Source organism: Fukomys damarensis, unplaced genomic scaffold (genome assembly GCF_012274545.1).
Source record: "Fukomys damarensis isolate Sample0158 unplaced genomic scaffold, DMR_v1.0_HiC HiC_scaffold_20, whole genome shotgun sequence".
Lineage (NCBI taxonomy): Eukaryota > Metazoa > Chordata > Mammalia > Rodentia > Bathyergidae > Fukomys > Fukomys damarensis.
In genome coordinates this window covers 13,993,400-14,014,238 of record NW_022900932.1, presented here as the reverse complement: position 1 = coordinate 14,014,238, position 20,839 = coordinate 13,993,400, and the positions used below count along the sequence as shown (strand labels likewise).

The window sequence follows — 20,839 nt, the reverse complement described above, 5'->3', positions numbered from 1 at the left end:
AGGGTCTTGCTATGTAGCCCAGGTTGGCCTCAAATTTGGGGCAGTCCTCCTGTCTCAGCCTCCCAAGTGTGTGCCACCATACCTGGCTTATGGGCCAAACTTAGCAGTTCTGGACATTCCCCTTTTGTGACTGTCTTTTTCTGGCTGCCTTAATGTCCTGAATTGACTCAAAATGTTTAAGGCAATTTCTGCTGAGTAAAAACACTGTGGTGAGTCCTCATCCACCTTATTCACCAGACCTGGCACTGTGTGAATTCTTACTCTTCCCCAAAGTTAAAAAGGTAAGCATTTGGAATTGATTCAGGACAGGGAGGCAGCCACAGCATACAACTAAAGACACTCATGAAAGAGGACTTCCAGAGCTGCTTCAGAAAGTGGCAGCCATGATGGGATAAGTGGGTTTGAAGAGAAAGGTGAATATTCGAGGGAGAGTAATGGTAATGTATATTTTACTGTAAAAATTTTAATATTAATATCCACTGTAATTTTATGGCCAAACTTAAAAAAGGTACTATCTCATTTTTTAACTTACATTTCTGACCACTAGAGGGACTGGTCAACTCTCTATTTACGGATTATATACACTTTCTCTTCTCTGAATTACCTTTTACTGTCTGGTCTCACTCTCCCTCTCTTCTCCTCTTTCCTTCTCCTTTCTCCTTGCTCTAGGAGTTATTTTTATGAATATTCGAGGGAGAGTAATGGTAATGTATATTTTACTGTAAAAATTTTAATATTAATATCCACTGTAATTTTGATCATGCCTGCATATGTTTTATGTGTTTATTACAACAAAATTGTTAATTGTGTTCTTGAAATATTTTTGGATCCCTACATTTTTGTCTGCTTGAGAAGTAAAAGACTTTTTCTTTTAAGAAAAAAAAAAAAAAGGTACTATCTCATTTTTTAACTTACATTTCTGACCACTAGAGGGACCGGTCAACTCTCTATTTACGGATTATATACACTTTCTCTTCTCTGAATTACCTTTTACTGTCCGGTCTCACTCTCCCTCTCTTCTCCTCTTTCCTTCTCCTTTCTCCTTGCTCTAGGAGTTATTTTTAAATTCCAGGCACTGTTTCCTCGTTATAGTCATTATAAGTATCTTCTCCAATAATGTGACTTCTGAATTTGCTTTTGATGTCTCTGGTGATGCTAAAGTTTCACATTTTAATATTTTTAATACGCAAAACCTATTAATGATTTCGTTTTTTATTGAATTTATTGGTACATTCTAGGTATACAGTACAATTACATTCATTAAATGATTTCCTTTTTGATGTACTTTAAGAAATTCTCTCCTTCCTTCCTTCCTTGAAGTCAAAAAGATCCCCTTTCTTGAACCCATTTTCTGGTCTCCTTTCTCTCTCTCTTAAGACACAACCTTATCTTTCTCTCACATTTTTCCTACTCTTAACCTCCATTGTTCCTAGAATTCTTTGATTTTAGAGAACACGAACTCAAATTTTGAGTATCTCGCAGGTTTGGGAGTTGCATGTATTCCCCCGGTATCGTTTTTGGAGGTCCACAGTCCCTGGAAGCGCCCCCTTCAGGTCCTCCATGGTCTGCAACTCCTGGACTTAGAAGGCGTCATCCTGGCCCGTGATACAGCGTTTGTTCCCCACATTGGAGGGCACTGAATCTCTGCGCTCACACTGCTGTGAGGACTGATTCTGCACTCCACGTGGGCCAGGGCCAGGTTTCCTCCCTTAGCATCAGGGGGCCCAGCTCAACCCTTCAGGGAGCAGCTTTCTGAGTCTGCAGCACTCGTTGTGAGCCACAGGGACTGGTTCGTTGACTTTCCAACTGTCACCAGATTAACAGCCCTGGGGTCTTAACCTTGGGAAAAAAATACTCTTTCTTACGGTTATCTTCTAAAAAGTATTTAAACTTTATATTTCCCATTCAAATCTTTAAACTATTTGGAATATATTTCCGGGGAAGGTGTGAGATCAAGATATAACATTATTCTCTTCCATAAGTCAACTGACCAATGAGAACTGGGCCCTAGAATGCAGAATAAGCTTAGGAAGCCTGAATTTGCCCAGGTGCAGAGTGACATCTAGAGAGTACTCAAGGTCATCGCCCAATGGTACCCACCACAGCAAGGCCAGAAGGGCATCCTACAAGGACATGGCTCCCCCAGGACCACCACAGCTGAAGGAGAGCACCCCTGACATCTGGTCAACCCCTGCTGCCTTCCACATATGTCTAGAAAATGTCTTTACTCTGGACTGCCTGAAGTGGTGGGCAGTATCTCAAAACTCTGATAAAACTTAATTCCAACGTTTCACTCTCTAAGCATCCTCTGTGCCTGGTCTGAACCCAAGTGGCTCCAGAGACCAGTTACTGACTAGCAGAGGCACTGCTGCCATTCTCCGAGTTTCCCACAAGGTGGCAGCCCTGGGTAGGGCAGCCCAAGCCACTCCTACAGCTGTCCTGCCTCCTAACTTGACTAAGGCGAAAAACTGATTTTTAAGGCAGCCTTGAAATGACGCGGAGACCTTGGTCTAGCCTTCACTTGAGAGAGGCCCCCTCACCAGACCACAGTGGAACCTACAGTCACCATGGCTTGGCCTTTCCTCATTGGGACACAGTCCTGATGAGCCTCACTTGAGGAGCTGAGACTGGGGGCTGCATGACAATTCAGGCCTGCCTCAATCAGGCTGCCAGGAGAAGCGACTAGCTCCTGGGAGGACAGGGAAGATCCGGGAAAATCCCAGAGCAGCCCCAGGGGTCCTTTGTACCCAAGGTGGACAATGTGGTGGGGTCAGAAGAAGCCTTGGAGAGACTGGGCCCTGTGCTGTTTCCCCTGTGATTTCTTCCACAGCCTGGCTGTTTTCCAGGTGAGAAGGCAGCATGAAAAGAAGATCCTGCTTACTTGAGCCCAACTCCACATACCTGCAACTCCTGGCCTCTCTCGTCCCCACTGCAGCCTTGGAGTCAGTCTTCCTTTCCCACTGGACACGCAAGAGGCTCACGGGCCCCTAAACATCTCTCAATCCTTCTCGCAATCAGGGCTCAGAATCATACCTGGCTATGTCATCAGAAGCCTCACAAAGAACATGGGGGGAAAAAATAACAGCCCCATAGTTTTGTACAGGATCCCAATAATGAATGTAACTGTATTGTATACCTAGATTATACCAATAAACTCAATAAAAAGAGAAAAAAAAAAAAGAACATGGGGGATCCTGGTCACAGTGAACTCCAGAGAGCTAAAGGACGAGCCTGCCTGTTAGACTGGAATTTCTCCCACTTATCTTTAGAAACCTGTTCTTAGCTGGGTGGGATGGTGCACGCCGCCTGTAATCCCAAGGCAGGATTGCTGCAACTTGAGTCCAGCCTAGGCTTCACAGTAAGTTCAAGGACAGCCTGAACTACACAGCAAGACCCTATCTCAAAAACAAAACAAAAGAGAAGACTGTGGTTTTGGTGGACAGGTTGCTTCACAGATGCATGTACACACCCATGCACACAGCTACAGCTAAGGTTAACAGTAGAGGAAAACATCTGGGACACCTGGGAAAAGAACATCAGCTTTCATGAATTACAAAAGAAAAACATGGACAACTTAAAGTTAGGACAGAAGATGGACAGGAGAGAAGAAACTCTAAGAGCCTTATAAGTCTCTTAGGTAAACTAGAGGACTGTATAGAAGAGAAAATGTACAATACCTTGGGACTAGCCATTTTACTTTCAAGAATCCTGTAATCCCAGCACACAGGAGGCTGAGGCAGGAGGATCGCTGTGAGTTTGACACAAGCCTGGTCTACATAATGAGTTCCAGGTCAGCCTCAACTACATAGTGAGACCCTGTCTCAAAAAAACCAAAAATAAACAAACAAACAAATAAATGTTCAAGAGAGCAGAGAGACATGTGTATCCACTAAAATGATGTGTAATAAGGAAAAATGTTGACAAAATCCCCAACAAAGAGAGAACATTATTGAAACAACCTTACTGGATGTTCAAATGAAAGGAAAACATGAGAAACCCATGACATATTGAAGGGTTAAAAAAATGGTACATTTTAGAAAATAAAAACAAAACTTTGTGTGTGTCAAACATAACCCAGAAAATTGTGGAAGGATATACCATAAGTGGCTCTCACAGAAGTTGGCCATTTCTACAAAGTTAGACAAGTTGAAATGGGGTAGGTGACTTCACCATTGTTTGAAAAAAAGTTTTTTACTCGAAAAATGCAAATTATTTTAGTGAAGAATAACTGATACAAATACAACCTCTACTTCACTCCCAGCCCAGCCTGTCACTCTGGCCCCAATCTCCTGGGCATGCTGGAGGCAGCCCACAAGAATCCAAAATGGCGCACACAGACTTACAATGGAGATGGAACCAGGGCCCTCAGCCCTCTCCCCGCTCACACACACACACAGACATAGGACAAAGCACCTGTCTGCTCCTCTCAAGTGGGCCAGGGCCACCCCCCACCCAGGGTAGCCTCATTTCCTCTGAGATAAAGAATGGGGAGGGCGAGGAGGGCCCCACAAATCCCTCAAGCAAACATGCAAGTCAAACAGCACCATTTACCCTGCAAGGGCCTCTTCAAGTTTACAAGGCGTGGGAGGAACCAGGCAACAAAACCAGCCTTGTCCAGGGAGGATGACCTTTGACCTGGGGCCCAGTGGGGAGCAAACCTGTGGCCACCCCCACATTCCCTGCTTCCTCTGCCCCTGGCCTCCTGACCAACTGCACATCTGGGCACCTGCCCCAGGCCTAGTGAAGGCCAGCCAGAGAGAGCAAGGAGCCTGGCAGCTGCAGACCACCCCACTCCCCCTCCGGGTGGGTCCAAGGATGGGACTTGCCAAAGAGCACTGTCCAGTGCTTGGGAGTCAGTCCCAAGGAACCTCAATGACCAGGACTACTTTGATTGCTACCCATGCACCAGCTGCCACCACAGCCACAGCTAGAGGAGGAGACAGAACAGGGAATGGGATGGGGGCAGGGGGACAGGAAAGAAGAGCCTCCCTCATCATGTGTGGGGTGAAACACAAAAGGGGGAAAAGAGGGAAGGGCATCAGTGTTTGTAAAAGCCACACGCGTCCTCAGGAAGCCAGAGAATGAGAAGCAAGGAAACTGTCTCATGAGAGAAAAGAATTTTCTGTATTTTTATGAGCTGGTAAGATGTGTTGTATGATTTACCCTTTTAAAGTGTGCATTTAGTGTATGTATAAGAATACGAATCCACAAGGATGGGCAACCACTACCACTGTGCAATCCCAGAACAATTTCATCACCCCAGAGCTGGGTAGGGTGGTGCATGCCTGTAATCCCAGCACTTGGGAGGCTAAGGTAGGAGGATTGCCGCAAATTCAAGGCCAGCCTGAGCTGCATAGTGAGTTCAACATCAGCCTAGACTACACACCGAGACTCTGTCTCCAAAGAAAAACATCATCACCCCCAAAAGAAACTCATACTCATCAAAGACATCCCTCATTCTCCCACTCCCCAGCCCAAAGCAAATCAGCCTCTATGGGCCCTGTCCCACCTTACTTGGAATCATAATATGTGTACTTCAGGACTAGTTTCTTTCCTTTGCTACTATGGTTTGGATCTGAAATGTCCCCGAAAGTTCAAGTGCTCAAGGCTTGGTCCTAGTATTTAGAGGGAGGGAGCAGGTGCACCCTTGAAGGGAATGTGGGATTGGGCCCCTTTCTCTCTCTGCTTCCCAGCTGCTATGTGATGCCACCGTGAGGCACTGCTTACCTCGGGACCGTGGCCTCACACCTCCAAAAATCAAGAACCAAAGTAAACCTTTGCTCCCTCTGGGCGGACTGTCCCAGCAATCTATTACAGTAACAGAAAGCTGACAAATCTGCCATAATGGCCTGAGGGTTCACTTGCGTTATCACACACACCACATCTATGCCCAGGGATATCCCATGGAAGGGAATGCGCCACAGCTGCTCCCTCAGTATCAATGGTCACTTGGGCTGTTCCCACACGGACCACCAGGACGGCGCTGCTGTGCACATAGCTAGCTGCCCACTAGCGTCTCTGTGTGCCTCAGCTTGCAGTTCTCTCAGGTACACACCTAGGAAGGGAGGTGCCAGGTCACCTGGCAGCTACTATCTAACTCTGAGGAACCGCCACAGTTTTTCAGTGGCTACACCATTTCCATCCCACCAGCAACGCATGAGGTTTCTAATGTCTCCACAGCCTCCAGTAGGTAGATTTTCACACCAGACAGAAGTCTAAATATAACAGTAATGACGGCAATTTATCAAGTGCTTCTCACATAGGCACAGGGAGCTGGCACTTTCCATGGCAGTCGCCTCCACGACCATCACGAGTCCAGTCTTCTATGCTGAGCAAGCGTGGCTCTCACCATCACCAAAGCTTGGCTGTGAGACTGCTTCCTTGGGACTAAGCAGAAGCCAGAAACACATTTGTGATCACAAATCTCTCAAAGAAAATAAAACCCAAGCTAAGCCCCAAGGCAAAGGTGAACTGAGCTGAGTTTAGACTGGCAGACAGAGCAAGGAGTAAACTCGGGGTGCTGGCACAGACAGTGGGAGCCCCCATTCCTCCGGTGGACAGTCACCTCTCAGTCCAGAGCAGGGAAGGGAACAAATCCTTACCACCCCAGCTCCCTCCTCACCTGCTTCAAACGCTGGCTTCTTCCAAATGATTTCTTTGGAGGTGAATGTTTTTGCTTCTAATAAACCTGAAAGCCTGCAGTCTTTCATGTACCTGTTCTAGGAGGCTCTGTGGACCTGCAGGGAAGACGGGTCTGCAAAGGAATTCAGTGGATGCTGGGTGCTGCTACTAGAGCTGGTATAAGACTCTCTCCTTGGCATCAGCTCATTCCACACCACACATGGTGCTCCAAGAGCACCCCACATTCTCCTGTGCCCTTGGCAGGGACGGGAGGCAAAACTGAGCTTCCCTGAAGTCACATAGTGAGTAGATGTGGCGATCACACTGCAGGCTGCAGGGCTTGCGGGGCCCCACCTAGATTCCTGCAGCTGCGTCCTGCACACATTTCTCCCCCTAAGATCTTTTCCATCACAGACCCTGAGTCTCAACCCCAGGTAAATACCAACCCCTGCCCCCACTGTTAGGCCTGACCGCACACAGCCAAGTTCCCTAATTGGAGGGCTCACAGAAGGGACTCTTGATAGGTACAAATCTGTTCACCTTCTGTCACTTTGCTGCACTTGCCCTGGGTAACCCACCGGAGACCTCAAATATGAGAGAGAAAATAACCTCCAGAAGCAAGCTTTACAATAGAATACAGTTCATAATGGAAAATACCGGAAACAGCCCAAGGGTCAGTCAATAGCAGACCGGTTAAATCAATTACAGAATTACAGTGCTTTTATGTAACTCAATACCCTGCAAAACAATGACGAATTTGTGCTAATACACAGTGATGCACACGATATGTTAAGAAAAAACTGACCCCATCTTATGAAACACACTGAAGCTGCACGGGGCTCCATGTGTACAGATGGAAATCTCAAACTTTTTGCTGACAATACACTCATGGTACTTATGGTAATTATTTCTATGGAATGAAACTGAAACATTTTAGCTTGGTGTGGTGTTGCATGCCTTTATTCCCAGTGCTCTGGGAGGCTGAGGCAGGAAGGTCACAAGTTTGAGTCCAGCCTGGGCAATTTAGCAACTTGGGAAGGAACTGTCTCAAACTCCTATCTGGGGATACAGCTCAGTCCAAAAGCCCTGGGTTTAAAAAGCAACACGCTCTCTTTTCAAACAATTTAACCTTAAAGCTATTCTGTGCAGCAGAGTGAGATCAGAGCTGGGGGCTGGGGGAAGGACTCATCCCCAGAGAGTATCAGAGTCTGTGGAGCTAAGACAAGGACAGGTGGAGGGAAGGGGTGGAGTGTGAGGACCCACAAAGGGTGAGGAGGAGTGGGCATGGGGAGGGACCTGTAGAGGAGCTGGAGGGGCACACATGAGAGAATTATGCAGTATGCAGTGAGTGAACGATAAAAAAAGAGTAGGAGCCAAGTTTTTCACTGTTTTAAAAGGAAGTAGCAAAAATGAAAAGGGAGAAAACTAGCATGAAGCTACTAGACACTAGCATACTAGTGTCGGTATGAACTCATGGTTTTCAGTTACTTAGCTAGTTATACAAATATAGACCTGTATGTATGTGTTCACATATTCCCTATGCCTGTCTAATGTGAGGGTCTGGGGCAGCAGCAATATGGTACCGCAAAGCTACAAGCACACCCAGGACTCGGGTCATGCTCCCCACCCCAGAGACAGGAAGGACCTCACCACACAGTCCTGACTGTACTCAAATTCACAATCCTCCTGCTCAGCCTCCCCAGTGCTGCGAACACAGGTGGGCACTGCCAAACCTGGCTGGACCCTGCTTCCCAATACCAAGTGCCATTAAGAAGAAGGACTCCTTGGAGAAATCAATGGGAGGCGGGGAGACTGTAAAATGAGCCTGGAATATCGTTATGTCAGAGTAAGGGAGCGCTCCAAACAGGGGATGAGCAGCAAGCGTGAAGAAACTACCACTGGCCACAGGGGATGAAAACCACTGAGGGAAACAGGAAACCCTGAGTCCACAGACAGGGTGTCAAGGACCTCTACAGAGAAGCCTGAGGTACCACCTCGGTCAAGTGACCAAATAAAACTCCAGGGGAAAGAGGCTGAAAAAGATCAAGCCCCAATCCAGAGGACACAAGGTGGAGGACACAGTGTTGCCCTCGACAGTCCCAGCAACCACAAAGACAGAATCAAGCCAGGCATGGTGGCGCACACCTGTAATCCCAGCACTCGGGAGGTTGAGGCAGGAGGATCGCTGTGAGTTCGAGGCCAGCCTGGACTACATAGCGAGTAAGCCAGGCGTTGGCGCACACCTGTAATCCCAGCACTCGGGAGGTTGAGGCAGGAGGATCGCTGTGAGTTCGAGGCCAGCCTGGACTACATAGCGAGTTCAGGGCCAGCCTGAATTACAAAGGGAGACCTTGTCTCAAAAAACGGAAAAAAAAACAAAACAAAAACAAAAACAAAGACAGAATCAAGGGGGGGGGCCTCAGGCACAATCATGCTGAGGGACACCCTACAAAATAACTGGCCTGTAGCCTTCAAAGGCACCTAGGACATGAAAGTCAAAGAAGGCCTGAGGAGCTGCTCCTAATGGAAGCAGGCCAAGGAGCCGTGACACCTCCGGGCAGGCTTTTATTCTGACCGGTTCCTTTCCTCCGAGACAGCACTGCCAGTCAGGTCAGCATTAGCATTTGCATTCCTGCTGCACAGGAGAATCTCCTCATAAGAAACACACCAGGCAGAAAACTAGTAACCAGGCAGAAAGTCAGTAAATTTTTGAATGACATATGGGTGGGGGGGCTCTGTACCACTTGCAAATTTTCTAAGAATTTGTAATAGTTTCACCATTAAAAAATGTTTTTAAAATTGTAAATGCAAAAGAAAGCAATGAAGATAACATTATGCTAACTTAACAGGGGAGTTTAAGTTGTTATGCACCAGTTTTGTCTCCACCGAGCTCTGAGACTCCGGCAAATGCCCTCTGCCGGTTCCGACTGGGCCACAGTGCTGGAAGAACTCAGCCTCTCCTCAGGAAAGTCGTCCACCTCCAAAGCCCTATCCATACCCCTGGGCGCTGGGATGACTCCGGCTATGCCAGACACCTCGCACAGAAGAACCCCAGGCTCCGGTGGGGCCACCACTCAGGAGGCTCAAGAGTGAGAAGGCAAAGCGACTACCTTGCTCTGCAGGGCAGGTCACAACAGCAGGGCAGGCTCCCACCCAGAACAGTGAGAACTGCTCCGTCTCCTACCTGCACGGGCCTCTAACATGTCCAAGCTTCTTTCCGTCTGTCACCTCATAGGATCCACACAAAGAAAATGAGCCACAGGCCCCTGGAACTCTGCCTGACCGAAACCGTCTGCCCCACCCAGCATGGTGCCCCGCAGAGCACGCCCTGCTTGGCGGCCCCGAGGTATTCTGACTACATGCAGCACATGTGACCATACGACCAGCGTCCCACCCCTTCGTGGGCACAGCCTCCCATCCCAGACAGCGAGGACTGAGGGGCTGCTCACCATATCCTAGTGTCTCCCATGAGGCCCCAGCCCCAGAAACCCGCACCCGAGGACCACACAAGTGACGGGCAGGTGGAAGATGCTCATACGCCCGGTCCTACCTGCTGCTGCTGGGCCCGGAGGTCGCCAATCTCCTTCTGGTCCTCCTCATGCAGCCGCTTCATGTCTTCCCAGGACTGCTGCAGCAGGTTCCGCTCCCTCAACAGCTGCCCATTCTCCCGCCGCAGCATGTCTACGTCGTCCTTCAGCTGGGTCTGGTCACTGAGGAGCCGGCTATGGAGGGTGCTGAAATGCGTTCCGCAGGCTGTGACCCCAGCCAGCCTCCCCCTGTCCCACCTCCAGGCATCACCAGTTCCTGCAGGCCCATAGCAGCCAGGTCAAAGACTGCAAACAGCCACATTCCTTTTTTTTTTTTTTTAATTGAGACAAGGTCTCACTTTGTAGCCCAGGCTGGTGTTGAACTCTTGGCAATCTTCCTGCCTCAGCCTCCCAGGTACTGGAATTACAGGCATGCACCACCATACCTGGTTCCAACCATTTTTTAAACACCTGACAACAGAAGGAGGGGCACGTGTATCCCCAAGGAAAGAAGACAAGCCCCACCTGGTACAGACACGGTAACACAAAGTACTGTGTCTGGGAGAAACACCAATAGGTGGGCAAAGAACCTCAGAGTGGCTCCAGGGGACCCAAGAGCATACCACACCAGCCTATGCCACAGAAGCAGGTCATGGTAAAGCTATGACAGGGTCCAGAGACCAGCTCTGATCTCCAGCTGCATGCTGCAAACAGCTGTCGTATCTGCCGGGTTCTGAAGTGGGCAGTAAGTGATGGAAAGGGTTCACCTTCTTTCATAGTTAGGCAAGTAAGGCTCAAAGGCTTAATTCCTACTGCTGCTTGCTAAGAGGCAGAGGCAGGGGCAGGACTACAACTAGAGGCCCTGGCTTGGGCACAGACAAAGAAGGACAGACGATAGCAGATGGGCAGGCGGTGGGTCCTCCAGGTGCACTCACTGGTAGAAGTCGGTCTCCTTGGCCACCTCCTCGCACCTCTTCAAGGCATTGGTGTGCTGGTTCTGCAGACTCTGCAGGTCCGACATGGCCCGCACACACTGGATCTTCAGTCTCTCATAGTCAGGGTTGAGCCTACGATAGGGCCTGGCCCGTGAGCAAACGCCCATGAACACCAGCCCCAAGACTCACACGGACCAGGGGCTGAGTCCTGGACGAGCCCAGTCCAGTGGCTCCCACACCCTGGGCTCCCCCTGCTGCCTATTAAACCTGGCTCCCCTGGCTCCCAGAGCAGAGGGAGCAGGATGCTGAGGGTGGAGCAAGCCCTGCTGCTGGAGCCCTCTACACGAACCTGGAGGGCTGAGGAGGGGCTGCCTCAATCCCTAGGAGGCGTGGGTCCTCCAGAAACCTGGGAGGAAGTTCCTCCTGTCTTCAGAGAGCAGATTCTCAATCTCAGGCGCACCTCAAGATACCAGTTCACGGACCCATTACATCAGGATCTCTGGGAGTCAGACCCCACAGGAGGACTTTTTTTGTTTCCAGTTCTGAACTTCAACCCAGGGCCTCACACATGCTAAAGTACTCTGTGACTGAGCTACACCCTCAGGTTTGGTTTTTTTGGGTTTTGGTACTGGGAATCAAACTCGGGACCTTGTGCTTGCAAGGCAGGCAGCGGAACCACTGAGCTAAATCCTGGGTCCACGAAGGTTTGGTTTTGAAGTTCCTGAGGGATTCCAAATGCAGCCAAACTTGAGAATACAGGCCAGGAAGGGGGGGCTCTCAGCCGATCACCAATACCCCATCACCGTGGAAACCTCAGAAAAGCAAATTCTCAAGCCAGGCACAATGGCACACACCAGTGATCCTAGCACTAGGGAGGAGGCAAAGCAGGAAAATTGGGAATTAAGAGGCCAGCCTGGACTAACAGTGAGTTCAAGGACAGCCTGGATTTCACAGCAACACCCTGTCTCAAAAAAATTAAACATCAAAAAAAAAAAAAAAAAAACAGAAAAGCAAATTCTTGGGCTTAGCCATAGACCCTCCAAGTCACACACTCTTCAGGGAAGCGGGGACAACCAGCAACCTATGCTTGAACAAACTTGCAGGGACATTCCAGTGCATGCTTAAGTCTGAGAGCTTCTCCACAGCAGGGTCCCTAGGGCCAGAAAGTAAACACTTTGAAGTTGGTGGGCTGTACACTTATCTGATGTAACCACTTGACTCTACCTTTGAGCACAAAAGCAGCTAAACACAAAATGTAAATGAATAAATGTGGCTATGTTCCAATAAAACTTTATAGGTAGGGGCTGCGGATTTAGTTCAGCAGCACTGTGCCTGCCTCACAGGAACAAGGTCTTAAATTTGATCCCCAATACCCCCCCAAAATAAAAACCTTTATAGGCAGAAGGCCACATTTAGCCTATGGCTGCAATGTACCTACTACATCCCAGAGGCACAGACTTCAGAAGCACAGACCCTGGATACTCCTACAAGAATGGGCTTTAAAATGTTCAAACCAAGCCTCCCACCAGCACGGGAGCTGAAGAATAAACTGCTCTGTGCCCCTTCTCCTCCTCCAGAAGTCCTCAAAGATCACGCAGGTGCACAGACCTGTCCCTGACCCACCTGGTGTCCCAGTATCTGACCCTGAATCCCAACACGAGCAGCAAAGGATTTCTTCAAAATGACAGTGACACCAGGTGGGATGCACCTGCCTGAAAAACTCATGGTAGAGAACGGCTGATGTGTTTGCAAACCACTGAAAGTGCCACTCAACAATGAGGCAGGCTGTGATCTTCAGGAAGGCAGTGAGGTGAATGTGTGCACCTGCAGGCCCAGCAACGGGACTCGGCAGACAGAACAAAGAGAAAAGAACATGGGCCCAGACAGGGACAGTGACAAGCCAGAGGACTTCTGACACACTGGTGAGAGGCGCCAAAGTAGGCCCAAGCCCCTGAAGCTGCTGCCTAGACCACCGATCCCACCATCATGTGGAAGGTGAGCAGAAAGACTGAGGAGGTGGTCCCCAGGCTCTCCTGCCCTAAACGGGCACAAGCACCCACCTCTCACACAAGCCCACCAGGGTCAGAGGCCACTCCAAAGCACGATGGAGACACACGCACTCTTCCCTCTCAAAGCTGGGATTGTGGGATTTAGGCCACTGGTTCTAATTTTTATATGCAGGAAGCAAAAAAGGCCTGCACCAAGTGCCGCCTCTGGGGAGTGTCTAGGGACACAAGGTTTAGACACAGTGATGCCCAGCCGTGCAGCCTGCGTGCTGGGAGCTAATTGGAAGTGCCTGGGGTCACAGCACTGGCGTCAGGACAGTGACCCCCGACCTCAGAGCTGGGAGTAGACCGGGGTACGATTACTACCTCTTGTCAAAGGTCGCCCCGTGGGTGGCGAAGGCCAGGCGCTTGCGCAGCTCGTTCCTCTCTCGGGTCATCAGCTGCAGCTGAATAGAGAGGTTCTCCACCTTCTCATTCACCTGCTGGTCAGCGGGGAGGGGCAGCGGGGACGGTGCCTTCCCGGTGGTGCCTGTGGGCAGGTATCAAAGAGTGAGATGGCATTTGGATGGCACTGTCCTAAAATCGAGGCATGTTAGCTACTCACAGCCCAGTAGGTGGGTCTTCAGCACCCGCCTTTCTCAGGTGAGAACACCAGGTCACAGACAGCACAAGGTGGAGCTGAGACCCAAGTCCAGGCCTGCTGGCATTGGCCGAGGATGCCCAGTCTCCACAGCCTGGCTCTGATACCTCCAGGATGGAGCTATTTGCATCCTAATCTTTGTATCTTTGCCTGCTCTGAGATGCCAGCTGTCACCAGGCATGGGCATGGCACAGAGGACAGCTCAGCCATGAGCAGAATCCTGGGGAGGAAGCCACATCTGGAACCCAGAAGAGCCCCCGTGCACCAGGACACCTGCCCACATACCGGTCCATCATCACCCACACAAGGCTGGACACTGGGTTTAGCCTTTCCCGCAGGCCAGCCTGCACGTGCCAGCACGGAGGAGGCTGCCGGTCACCGCTGAGCCCAGTGTGATGAGAAGCAGGAAGCCCCAGGGCCTCGGACTGCATGGCCCATCCCCGGCCTCATCTCTTGTCCCCTGTACCAGAAGGTTCTCCTGGGAACCCCAGGCCTTGTGTTCTGAGGGCAGCAGCCAGCACCACCTTTTACAAGTCCAGACCCATAGTTAGGAAGAATGCAGTTCATCCATCTGGGAGAAAACACTCTGTTCAAAGGTCTGGGAAAAGAAACTAGTCCATCCCTGTTGACAGGTCCATCTGACATCTCACCTCACCCCCGCGGCCCTCAGAGAGGACAGAGGAGCTCACAGCAGCCACCTCCTGCTGTGGATGGGACTGGGGAAGAATCTGCACCCCCATTCTGCGAATGAAGCCACAGAACTGTGTTCCTGGCCTTCAAGGAAACCAGGCGGCGGCAGCAATGAGGAGGCCGCAGGACAGAGGAGGGGCCCACAAAGTGCACACTGACACCTGCTGAGCACGCTCAGGAGCTGGGTTCTGCACCACACACGCATGTTCTCGCTCTTCTTTTCGATCCCACAGCTCCCTATGGTCTGTGCTTACAGCCTCCTGAGGATCCAGAAAGACCACATGGCCAGAACATCAGTGACCCCGCGTGGGCTCGGATACAACAGAACACTCTCGACCACGGCCTCGACCACTATGCGGCACTACCTCCGACCAGTGTGGACTCCTACTTCCGGCCCTGCCTCACAGGTAGGAGCACACAGGCCGAGAACCGGACAGGTGGCAGGCTCCGGACTGGGCCTCGACACACTTGTCCCTTCACAAGGGAGGGAGGGGAAGCTCAAGAGGTCACAGGGGACCCCAAGAGTCTCAAGACGTGCTAAGCCAAGGGGTTCTAAAACAACAGCAAGTTTCTCCCATACCCATTCACCCCTTACTTTTCAAATAAACTTTTGGCACCATGAGAAACTAATAAATTAATTAATCGATTACAGGAAATCCTCCACACCTCCATTCAGTGAAAACTACTTTTTGCCTTTACTTGCATTTCAGGGGTGAAAGATGTTCTCGGCACAAAGCAGTCCCACCATCCGAATGGGAGCCAGCACCTCAGGCCTCACCAAGCCTGAACTCACGTATTACTACACAACCAGCCCATCTGCCCTCTCTCCGTGGTTATTACCTGCGTGTCTCCTCCAGTGATTTCCAGTGATTTCCCCTCGGGACCACAAGGCAAAGGTATCTGAAGACAGACACCAAGTCCCTTTTCTACCTATCAGAATGACCGAAAAGGAAAATGACCCCAAATGCTGGCAAGGACGCGGTGCACCTCACAAAACAGCAAATCCCAAACATGGCTGGTGGCAGTATCATGTGGCACGGCAGTAGTTTCCAACAAAGTCAAATATGCAATTCCATTAGCACCCAGCGCTCTCACTCCTAGGCATCATCCCTCGAGAAATGAAAATTCATGTTCACACAAAAATCAGCAGAGCACTGGGGGCAGCTGCTGGAGAATGGATGAGCACCAAGCGGTGTTGTACCCGTCCGATGGGAGCCTTCTGGGCAACAGCAAGGAAGACCTTCCAACACACAGGGACCACTTTACCACCAGCGCACACAAGAGTGTCGGGGGGGGGGCGGGGGAGGCCCTAGGCTACGTGAAAGAAGCCAGACTCACTGGGCCCCATGCAAATGACACTCTGGGGAAGACAAAACCACAGGCACTAGGTAGAGATTAGCAGTTTCCTGGGACTAAGATGGAGGGAAAGGCTGATTACAAAATCGGAGAAAACCACCATCACCAAGTCAAGTCCCGGGAGGAGTTCTTCTAGGTGAAGGAGCTAGTCTATATCTTAAAGGTGCCACTGGTCAAGCAAGTGCATGTATCTGTCACAATTCAAACTGTGAGTGAAAGAGGATACATTTTACTCCATGCAAATTATACCAAAAGAATGTGATTTTTAAAACATTTTTTTTCCTTGAATTAAAAATTGTAAATGCAGAGCCCTGAACTGGATCCATGGTCCCAAGAGTAATATAACAGCTGAGAAAGATCCACTCTCACTGCAGTTATGGTAAACATTTTTTTAAAAACAAGCAAAATAAAAACTAATGCCGAGTGAGTTGTCAGCAGAAGCCTGCAGGCGCCCTTTCCCTGGCTCTAGCATCCGGTCCTGTGCTCTCTGACTTCACTCCTTCCCCTTCCCAGGCGAGCACCACCTAGAAAGAAGCAGCTTTTCCTTCCCTTTTGGTGTTTGCTTTGGATTTAAATGACCCCAAAAGGTGCAGGAAGATGTCGGGACAGCCAGCACAGATCCTGCACCGTGAATGAAGAGCAGACTGCCATCAGGGCCAGGCCGTGGGAGGGAAAGGAGGCACAGGAAGCAGCGGCACAGCAGCAGAGCCTGGTGCCCATCACACAAACCCCCAGGCAGAACATGGTGATCAGAGTTGCGCAGCCAGCCCCGCCTGCTGCCCAAGATAGCCAGAGCCAGCCAGGGGCACCCAGTGCCACGCTGAGCCTCTTCTTCAGCCACCACAGCTGCACACGTGAGCTCCTGAGAAATACAGGCTCTCAGGTGGCCCGATCACTCGGAAGCCCTGGAGTCACTCAGAGTCTGCCAGCCCAGGTGGCTCAGATGTCCACTGACCAGAGAGGCTTTTCTCTCCCTGTTTTACCAGCTGCCCAGTGGCCACTACATTTATTGGAACCCTGTTTTGCTTTTTGGAAACCCAAAACAAGACAAGCAGCAATGGCCTCTCCTTCCCAGCAACCTCCAGGCTCCAATCCCAGAAGCATAATTCCCAGAAGGCCCGACTTAAGCACTACCTCCTCCAGGAGGCTTTTCCTGATCCCCTGTCAGAACTCACTGTGCCTTTCCCGGGGCGACTTCGCTGTTCCTTCTGAGTAGGCAGCCAGGCCAGCCTACTAACCTCTCTCCCACCACTCACTTCTCTGGCTGTGAGGTAAGGCTAGGGAACATGCCTCCGGGTGATCCCTGTGGACACTGAACACGTCTCTAACAGGAGGAGGTGTTCCCACATGCCTGGCGAACTGAGAAATGACAGGTTCCCAAGGGCTACCGTGATCTAAAAGGTTGTCCAGGAAGAGTCAGGCAGAGGTCATGGGGAGCAGCCCTGATCCTGATGACTCACCGTGGTCCCCTGTCCCTTCCCTCCTTCAAGAAGTCCTCACCAAGACTTGAGGGAAATCCCCCTCCTCTTCCCCCTTGGCATTCAGGCTCACTTTGTGAATGCTGCCCAGGGCTATCTCTTCCCCTCCTCCAAACCTCCTTAGTTATCCAGGATGAGAAAGAAAAGGCTACTGAGAAATCAGGTCAGGATGAATGGGGAGGAAAAAAACAGCAACTGCCTGAAGAGAGCAAGGTTTCCCAAGCAGATGCGTAGAGTAGGTTAGGGACCAGCCCAGAGGGTGTGCAGAGCTACAGAAAAGCTGCTCCAGGTGGGGAGAAGAAAGGGCCCTGCAGCCTTCAGGGGGAAGGCAAAGACCTAATGCATCGTCAGCAGGGTCCCAGGTGAGGTGGGGTCAGCAGGAGCATTAGGCCCCCAGGGACCTGTCAGAGCCTGTCACAGATGCTCCATCCCCCCAAAAAACCTCACAGTTTGACAGCCAGATGGGGGGAGGCGAAGCCTGAGAACTTGGATTCCTCAGAGCTGTCCTCACCATGCCAGTGCCCTCCACAAGGGACTCTAGAGCAGTGTCTCTGTTCACAAGGAGATATTACAGCAGCAGTCTCCAACCTTTCTGGCATCGGGACTGGTATGGTAGAAGACAATTTTTCTAAGGGAGATGGGGGGGGACGTTGGAATGCTTCAAGTGCATCCTATTTATTGTACATTTATTTTATTATTATTAGATTCTCATAAGGACCTTGAAACCCAGATCCTCACCTGTGCAATTCACAGTAGGGTTTTACTGCCCATGAGAATCTAATGCCCACTGATCTGCTAGAAGGTAAGGGTCAGCTGGTGACACTAGCGATGGGAAACAGCTGGGCATACAGATAAAACTCTGTGTCCCACTGGTCACCTCCTGCTGTGCTGCCCAGTTTCTAACAGGCCACAGTGGCTGGCAAGTTGGGCACCCCTGCATTAGAGCGACTGGCCCTCTTCTGCCCGTGGCATATGTGACAGTGGACTTGTTCTTCATCTATCACGCTCCAGATGGGCACGCCTAGCCACAGCTGGCTACAGAGCACCTGAAATGTGGCTCTTTTGTGACCGCAAAAGTAGAAATTTAAATTTCATTTAACTTTAATTCATTTAAACAGCCAGCTGTGGCTGGTGGCCCTGGACACTGTCAGATCTGGCTATGACGTGTGGTACTACACCTGCAGACAGCCCACCACAAGACAAAAAGAGGGGCCCAGAGCAGTGGCCAGGCCAGGATGCAAGGCTGTGCATTTCCTGACTGGCTACGGCAGTGTGGGAGTGTGTTTGTTCCCTGCTGCCTACACCCAAAAGGCACTGTCAACTATAAACTGAAGAAAGCAAGACGTGAGAAGGCTTTGAGCAGAAGAAATGCACCTGAGCTCACAACACTGAAAAGCTGGGCACCAGCAATACAGGAGGAGCTGCTACACAGTGCCCATCACAACAGTGCTCGCAGCCTGCCTGGGACACCCACGGAGCATATGGGGACACTGCTGACCTCCATCACAAGGGCCAGAGCCACTGCACTGTGCGGAGCCAATGGACGGGTCACCACCACGGTGCTTCTCCCAGAGTGTGTGCGGGTCCGGCTGCACAGGAAGCATTCTCCCACTCTCCTGGGAAAGGCACTGTGAGCAGTAACTGCCATGGGAGGAGCAAAGCCTCTCCCGCAGTGAGAACGCCTGTGCTCCCAGGAAGGGCACTGCGGCAAGCCTGGGAGTGTCTGTGTGAACGAGTCTGTCAATATCTATTAGATGATGGGCGAGAGACAGCTGACTGCCTTACCGGGCGCTTCCTGAAGGGCTGGACCGTATTCATGATTCTGACAATGAGGCCTTAAGGCTTCCCTTATGGCCGGCCTGCCATGTGGGACTCAGGGAGCTCTGCCCCGTGGTCCAGAAGAGGCCTCCTGAACCCGATTGGTTGGGGGGTTGGGTTGAACTGTGGTCTCCAGCAGATGTTAAAGTCCTGACTCAGTACCACTGTGTCCTTATTTGGAAACAGGCTTACTTAGTAAGTTCGAGGCCAGCGTGAATTATACAGTAAGAACCTGCTTCAAAACAACAAAAAATGAGGCTGCGGATTTAGCTCAGTGGTACCTCGCCTGCCTTCCAAGCGCAAGGTCCTAGGTTCAATCCCTGGTGCCAAACAACAACAAAAATGAATGAATGAGCGCGCACACACACACACACACACACACACACACACACACACGGGGAGAACACTACGTGCACACAGGCAGGGAGAAGGGTGATGCGGCTATAAGCCAAAACCACCAAGGACTGCCAGCCACCCATGAGAAGCTAGGAGAGAAGCCTGGGACAGATCCCATCCCAGCACCCTCAGAGAGTGGCCCCGCTGATTCTTCCGTCTCAGGACTTGTGGCCTCCAGGACTGAGACGGTGACTGTCACTGTCACAACAGCCACAGAAGTCCTGGCAGGCTCACCCGGGACCCCCGGCTGGCACCTGTCTGCTTCCCTCCTCACACTGACCTCCCATGTTGCTGTGATTAACCTAATGGTCGTCCAGAGACCCTAAGACCCAGGAGTGAAAGGACCACAACTGCCCCGTTCACCACGAAGTCCCACGCCCACCCCAGCATGCCAAGAGAATTCAGAAATGACCTGACACAGTGACATCAGCCCCTGGCTTGATTCCAGAATCGTGGGAGTGAGACTCCGCACTCTGATAACACTGCTGACCCTCCTTCCCCACCTCTCTGGGGGAGAAAACAAAAGAAGTGCACCAGATGCCATTTTTAAGCTCTACCAGCTCAAAAACTCCAGGACTCAGCCTAATGATGTTTCCATCCTCACAGTCGGAGTGGGACACGAGAAGTCACCCCAAAGGCTGGGTCTGAGAGGCTGGGAAGGCTGAGAGCATGGTACAGCTTTCCCGCTGGGCCCATCGCCAATGACAAAAGGCAGGGCAGGCTCCCCTCGTCGGCTTCAGGGACCCAGGCTCAGGAACATCGGGTCCAGGACTGGCTACTCAGGTGGGTCTCAGATTATGGTCACTGCGGTACCACAAAGCCTTGGGGGAAGGAAGAACACTAACTAGGCTCCCTGAGAAAGCCGAGACCCTAGAGGAAATGAATGGCAGACACGTGCCTCCCTGTACCCGCCTCCCTCCTAACACTGAAAGATGATCCCACTGACACTGTGACAAGGAGGCTCCGCCTCGCAGGCCCAGAACTGTCCTGTGCTATCCGTCTCACACCGGCATCCAGGCCAGTCTAGTATCCTCCACGAAGGAGGGACTCACCCACACTGCTGAGGGAGCTGCTGCTCTCCGAGTCCGAGGGCATGATGGACAGGACGCTGTAGGTAGACCCTGGGGACAGAAGGGGAGATTGTGTGTTACCAGCCCAAAAGGGCCTCTCATCCGCACCCCAGGCACCATCAGGCCAGCTAATCCAAGGCAACACCACACCACTGACTGGAAGTGGCATCCATGCTCAACAGGTATGCCACGGCAGGATCTGGGATTAGCTATTTCTGCCTGGACCCATAGCTCACTTTATCCACACCACCTGCTCTCTAAATATCTTCTCTCTCTCTCTCTTTTTTTTTTTTTTTTTTTTA

At 50.9% G+C, this 20,839-nt stretch overlaps 1 protein-coding gene across 12 annotated transcripts in view; it reads right to left on the bottom strand.

Moving 5' to 3' along the window:
* Nucleotides 1-20,839, bottom strand: part of Dlg5 (discs large MAGUK scaffold protein 5) — a 90,180-nt gene that overhangs the window by 55,045 nt on the left and 14,296 nt on the right. For 9 of the 12 annotated variants that reach the window (XR_004518245.1, XM_033766486.1, XM_033766485.1 and 6 more), the window contains exons 2-5: nt 20,520-20,588; nt 13,456-13,618; nt 11,084-11,227; nt 10,172-10,355 (exon numbers count right to left, since the gene is read on the bottom strand). Coding sequence is in view for 9 of the 12 variants with exons in the window: in XM_033766486.1 (XP_033622377.1) it covers nt 10,172-10,355; nt 11,084-11,227; nt 13,456-13,618; nt 20,520-20,588 (560 nt within the window). In the remaining 3 variants the exon portion in view is untranslated. Of the gene's footprint in view, nt 1-6,259; nt 6,446-6,622; nt 6,858-10,171; nt 10,356-11,083; nt 11,228-13,455; nt 13,619-20,519; nt 20,589-20,839 lie in introns of those variants that run through there. The other 3 variants (XM_033766482.1, XM_010607768.3, XM_019205142.2) reach the window with 3 other exon arrangements.